The sequence below is a fragment of the Doryrhamphus excisus genome, linkage group LG7 (genome assembly GCF_037039965.1).
Source record: "Doryrhamphus excisus strain RoL-2023G ecotype Guam linkage group LG7, RoL_Dexc_Guam_v1.1, whole genome shotgun sequence".
NCBI classification, from domain to species: domain Eukaryota; kingdom Metazoa; phylum Chordata; class Actinopteri; order Syngnathiformes; family Syngnathidae; genus Doryrhamphus; species Doryrhamphus excisus.
Genome location: NC_136363.1, coordinates 2608356 through 2614670, shown reverse-complemented (window position 1 = coordinate 2614670; position 6315 = coordinate 2608356). Strand labels below are relative to the sequence as shown.

Here is a 6315-nt window from a genome sequence, read left to right as displayed (position 1 = left end):
GGGAGCAGGTGATTAAAGGCAGTCAGGCAATGACATTTTTGAAGGTTTATTATAAACTTTTGTGACAAACATACTATTTTCTTCCGTGTACGACAAAAAAAAAAAAAAAGTTTATCCGCTTGCAGCCACTTGAAAAGGATAATGCTGGGGGAAATCGTGAATGACCTTCACAGCTTCATTGTAGAGTTCCAAGTCTGTGGGACATGTAGACAGAACATGATCACAAGTGGTTGGGACACGTGGACAGGCGATTTGGGACATTATATACAGCAAGATGTTATGCATTTATTTTATTTAGAAGTCATGTTCATTCATATTTCAAGACATTTGATTAAATTTTTGAAGAATTTTAGAGTTTGTATTTATTTGTTTTTATAAACCCGAATGCCCGATCGCAAAGATTTATTTATATCTCTTATGGTTTTTTTAGCCCAAGAGGCTAAAAGAGCTGATGAGACAATTGCACAGTAAAATATGTCATTTTTAAAGCTGTTTTAAGTGGTAAAAATGGCTACAACGTGGCAGAAGTGCATTTTATAAGAACTCAGCATGGATCTTTTGTATGTAAAAACACATAACAGGAAGCAGGAAGTGAGAGAGTGAGGAGGAGTGTCGTAGTCAGGAAGTGATATCTTCCTTAAACTTACCGATGTTTACTAAAATCTGGAAAAAGCTAGAAAAACTTTTTTTTTCTGATTTCAAAATTGTCTAAAATGGCCGCCATAAAAGGCATCGTCTTTTGAAAAATGGCTGGGACTGAAACAGTTAACCCTCCTCTTGCGTTTTACATTTTAATGCAGAAAAAGAATCACATAACATTTGTTTATTGCATCAAGGCTTTTTGACTTTGTCAGGAAACTTTATTTCAACAAAATAACCCCCCCCCCCAAAAAAACTTTTTACTACATTTTAAAATGGTCTGGTTGAAATTATGACCACTGTATTGTTAGGGTCGTTTCAACCTGGTTATAATAATATAACTATAAAGTAATATTTTGAGCCACAACTGAAATCATAAGTGTACAATTAGCCAACAAAATGACAACCAGCTCATCTTCTCATCACGTAAGCTTCAGGGGATTCTCATTTTGACCGCTTTTTCCAGTATACATGTGACGTGAATTCACTCATTTGATTTCACTTGATTTCACATTTACAATTTGGATCATGGAAAGAATGGCAACAAGTACACTGAACCAAGATCTGGACCTGTTCTGATTTTTTTTAATTTCAGTTTATACTAAAGTTCTGTTGCTGAAAACAATAACTTTTTCTACCTTATCTTGACATTAATATATATATATGGGTCAAAATTCACCCGAACACCATAGATGTTTCTTTAGAGATTAATACTAAAATGAGAAAATAAATAAAACTAATTGATCTAAGAGCCCTCAGTAATAGCCAGGTAACAAAAGAACCTTCAATTTATTAATATGACTCTTTTGAGGTTCATTTTACCATTTTTGGAAATTGAAATGGAGGGGTATAGTGACAAAAAAAGGCCTACATGCCCACACCAAAAGTATTAAAACCAATATTTTCATAAATGAGGAAGCCTAAGAAGGTAACCAAGACATGAGAAGCAAATTTAATGGTGACTTATTGTTTTTAGTGTATTTTATAGCTGATATAATACATGGGTCAAAACCGGCCCGTTAACATAAGTCATGATACCAGAAAGCTAACACAAGAAAGGTTAAAGACTTAAATTGAAATGACTGGAATTGAGACTTTTTAAAGACCCCCGAGGAGACCCTGCAAGAGGACCTACCGAAAGAAATGTCCTTCTCTTCTCGCAGCATGTTGAAGGTGGTGGCCATGACAGCTCCTTTGTTGGACACCATTCCAATCACCTCCACAATTCCACTCAGCTCCTCTCCAAGCTGGAAGATACAAAGAAACGCTATCATTTACATCTCCACTTTCTGGCAAGGGCACTGAATCGCAGAACTTCAATCTTCCAAAAAAGGCCGCCACCCCACAGAGCCACGGTTGGGTTGGAGGGTTTTTCCCTAGTGGGAGTTTTTCCTTGCCTCCGTCACTAAGTGCTTGCTTATGTGGGGTTCATTTAGCTCCCTTAAATGTAAGAGGAGCATGTCAATAATGAGTGTGCCTCACTGTCCATTTCATTGAAGCAGATCCTTTCACATGCTCAAAGATACAATTTTAATCCTTTATGATGGTAGAGGTATTTAAGTGACCCCCCCACACAAAAAAAGCCACAGGTTAGGTAATTCAGGTACCTCGATTAAATGTTTTAATGTCTCGCTTCACTACCAAGAGCCTGTTGCCATGTTAAATTGTATTGGAATTGCTGTGATTAACATTAGCAGGAATATCACGCATGCGCAGAACCGATCGTGTTTCCGGTATAGCTGGGGTAATGAAGCCAGTTGAACATAACGCATGCGTAGTCCTTCACTGCCGGATGTGATATTTCTCATAGTGATAACCAAAAATTGTTTTATTGTTGCTGTAACCGGTATGAAATATTGTGTGAATTAAAAAACAATGGCACAACTACTCGACCAAGTTGTTTCAATAAAGGTGTAAGTAAAGATATCCGAAGTAATTTATCACCTTTACACACAACAAACATGTATAAAAGAGAATAATACTACAATACTCACTGGTTCATTTAGCTCTACTGTGGCGATTTGTCCTTCTCCGTCGGCAACAGTGAACGTTTTTCCACTTGGGTGCACCTAACGAAGAAAATAAGCAAACAAATTATACTCAGTCTACAGTATCATAAATCACACGACAATAACCTTTTCAACACGCCCGACGAAACACACTGGTTTGTTAATATACCCCGACAACATCGAGCAGTTAATTCGAGGCTTTGGCACATCCAGTACAGTCGACATCTTGTTTGCGAGCTATAATGGCGAATACTGAAGCAACACAAACCAAGCTCCCGCGCTAAAATATGTATTGCTTACTTTATGTTACACAGTGTCCCGCGCGGGCGGGAAGCTTACGTTTAAAGCGAAGCAACCACATTGCAGCCCACCACGGTGAAATAATAAAGCATACCCAAATGACATCTGACAACATATCCGCTGTCCGGAAGGATTTATTTCCGGGGTATGTGATTTGACATGAAATGTTGGTAAATAATTCTCAGTTAATTACTGTAATGATTGTTTCATCATCAATACAATGTCATCAATACATAAAATCCAGAAATAATAACACATGTAAAAATGCCTGGACATTTAAAACACGACTGTTATCATGTGTTTGATACGAAAATTGACAGTACATGTTTCTACACGGACACACACAACAAGGTACCACAGTAAATGTGATGACCTGTAAATAAACAACTTGTTGAAATCATTGACAATAACCGTCTACTATTTTACGTCAAGACAAGACGTAATTTGTGTTTACGACTCTAATGGCATCCAGAACTTTATAACAAGGCACCACCGGCACGAACGCTACTTTTAATGCCCGGATTTTTCCTATAAAATACTACAGTGAACCTCGTCTACTGTTACGCTGTACGTAATTTCCGTCATTGAGCTGTCGTCAATATGTCATTTCCAATCATTTTATACTCAACTTTTTTTTTTTTTACACAGAGCGACCATGTTGTCTTTCTTGGGTTTACGTAAAGATTCAAAGAAGCAACCAGAAAGGGAATCTGATGGCGGTTTTGTTATCATTGGTAAGCAATAGAATGAGTTATTACGCATTTATACGCATACGCATTGTAGCCTTAAGCACTTTTTCATAGTATCTTTAATAATGCTGTAATTCGTGATTATCAAATGATCAGTGACCTTTTTAAACTGTTGTTTTGTTTGTGTAAAAACGTGTGTAGCCAGTACTTCAAAAGAGTTAGTATGTCGATGCTAGCTCTAGAATGTGACATCTTTAGCATGGTTCCTGAGATCTCAAAGAAATGGTTTTGTATCTTTGAAGGAGAAACCGTCGAAGAGCAGCGTCAGAAGATGCAATCGATGAACATTGCGCAACCTTCGACAAATGTCATTGTCCTGCCATCAAAGGTCGGCTTTTTACTGGTCCTTCTGAGCTTTAAACTGCTGTAAACACAAGGCGGGTCACAAGACACCCGGTTTGTGAGATGAGACGATAGACGGGATTGCAATCTATAAATATAATTTCTATTACGTGGCACTCTGTGTGTATTCTACGGGCCCTGCCTCCACCCACTTGTATGATTGACAAAAGTCTCACTTCATTCATGCTGTTGTTCTATGGAGCAAACCAATGAACAGAGTGAACTCGCTTCCTGTTAATTTTAATTAATTATGTGATTAATTCATTTATTAGTCTTCCACACCGAGTACCTACAAGACAAGAAATTCTGTCATTTAATCCTAGTAATAACACAGTGCAACCCGCACTTCCTTATATGGGCATGCCCAGATACACTGTAGGCCAGCGCTCACCCCGCTATGCATAGCTCTGTTCACCGCATTAACAATAGCTCCCAGGAAATGTTTTTTATTAAATCCTACCCCTCCATTTGGTACTTTTGCAATCAGTAACTGTTACATTTGTTCACTTCCTGCTTTCCTAATGTATTTTTTTTGCGTATTTTTTTGTCACGTACTGAAGTAATCAAACAAAAGCTGTTGTCTGTGTACTCCGTAAATGCGGATTTACGATACAATGTTAAAAGCCGACATTTAAAAATCCATGGAAAAACACTGCAGGAAGAGGCGCAGAGTCTGGAAGATCTCGAAAGCTTTCTGCTTTATCGTGTGTAGCTGCTCTGTAGTAGTCAACACAACTCAATAATAGCCCCTGGTTATGTTATTTTGAAGTGGTATGAAAAGATTAGGGCTGTCCAACAGGTTCTCTGGACTGATGAAACTATAATGGAGTTATTCGGACATCATGGAGGATGAAGACCACAGAATTCCAAGACTTGCATCACATTTATCCGAAGCCAGACAGCCCACCAAAGCTACGCCTCTGCTTTAACGCTATCTAATGCCACTGTGGAATAACAAGCAGTATTTGACAGATACTAATGATTTGTACTTTTCACAGTCACGTCCACCTGAAGTGCAACCAAGAGAAAACCATTTCTCCTCATCAAGCACGTCCCTGCCGGCGGCGGCGGCGGCGTCGTCGTCAGTCGTAGAGGCTGCGTCACCTGTACCAGATCTCCTCGGGGACATCCCCTTTACGTTGTCTCCTCATGTGCAAGCAATGCAGGCGGGGTTGTCTTATATTCCAGATGTACTGCTGTCCAAAGACTTGAACTCCAACCTGGCCTATTTCCAGTATGACTTCAGTTTAGAGAAAGCTGTACTTCATAATGCATAAGCGTCATTTATGCAAATTTTGTTTTCATGCGAAATCATCATTTAGATTAGTCTCTCTTGCATTGTTGCAGCTTTTCTTTGGAGTGCAGTGAAATATAATCTTTACACAACAATTGTCAAATAATACATTTATATTCGATCTGTATGATGAATCACTGTCATATTAACCCAATGTGCCTTATATATTTTTTTGTTATTGTTATTGGGAGACAAAGTCAAAAGCACTAAATATTTATCATAAACTTTATGTCCCCTGATTTATGATGTTTACATGTGTCAATATTTACGTACTATATTCTGTTTAATAATACGGTAATATGTACAGGAAACATTTCATACATAAAAATATTGTACATTAAAGATGGTAAAAGCAAAACCAATGGAGGTCTAAACAAACCGTCTAATTTATAGTTTCATTCATTTTCTACCGCTTATCCTCACAAGGGTCTCTGAAGGTGCTGGAGCCTATCCCAGCTGTTTTCGGGCAAAAGATGGGATACACCCTGGACTGGTGGCCAGCCAATCACAGTGCACATATAGACAAACAACCATTCACACTCACATTCATACCTATGGACAATTTGGAGTCGCTAATTAACCTAGCATGTTTTTGGAATGTGGGAGGAAACCGGAGAAAACCCACGCATGCACGGGGAGAACATGCAAACTCCACACAGAGATGGCCGAGGGTGGAATTGAACCCTGGTCTCCTAGCTGTGAGGTCTGCGCGCGAACCGCCATGCAAAACTATAATTATTGTCTATATAATGTGTTTTGTGTTGTCTGGAACAGATTGGAACAGATGCTTTGGTTAAGAGTCTGTTTTGGTTTGAGTCGGACCTTCTGGAATGGATTAATGACATTAATGGTGGAATCGAATTCTTGTCTCCTAGCTCTGTGGCCTGCGTGGTGCAATATTTTTCATAAATTACTACTGTATTTCTTTTATTTTTCATAGTATTACAACTTAATAAAAAATAAGTTTTCTCTTTAATATTTC

At 38.4% G+C, this 6315-nt stretch overlaps 2 protein-coding genes across 2 annotated transcripts; one reads left to right on the top strand and one right to left on the bottom strand.

Moving 5' to 3' along the window:
- Positions 1–33: 33 nt before the first annotated feature.
- rpa3 (replication protein A3) lies at positions 34–2936 on the bottom strand. The gene is made up of 4 exons (XM_058047708.2): positions 2775–2936; positions 2634–2708; positions 1775–1886; positions 34–194 (listed from the first exon to the last, which is right to left on the bottom strand). Exons 1-4 carry the CDS (start codon positions 2871–2873, stop codon positions 112–114), a joined length of 369 nt encoding a protein of 122 aa, XP_057903691.2. The 5' UTR covers positions 2874–2936; the 3' UTR covers positions 34–111.
- Positions 2937–3279: 343 nt separating this feature from the next.
- On the top strand, positions 3280–6241 carry umad1 (UBAP1-MVB12-associated (UMA) domain containing 1). Its single transcript, XM_058047707.2, has 4 exons — positions 3280–3515; positions 3597–3682; positions 3940–4025; positions 5038–6241. The coding sequence occupies exons 2-4, from the start codon at positions 3604–3606 to the stop codon at positions 5314–5316; spliced, it is 444 nt and encodes a 147-aa protein (XP_057903690.2). The 5' UTR covers positions 3280–3515; positions 3597–3603; the 3' UTR covers positions 5317–6241.
- Positions 6242–6315: the final 74 nt, after the last annotated feature.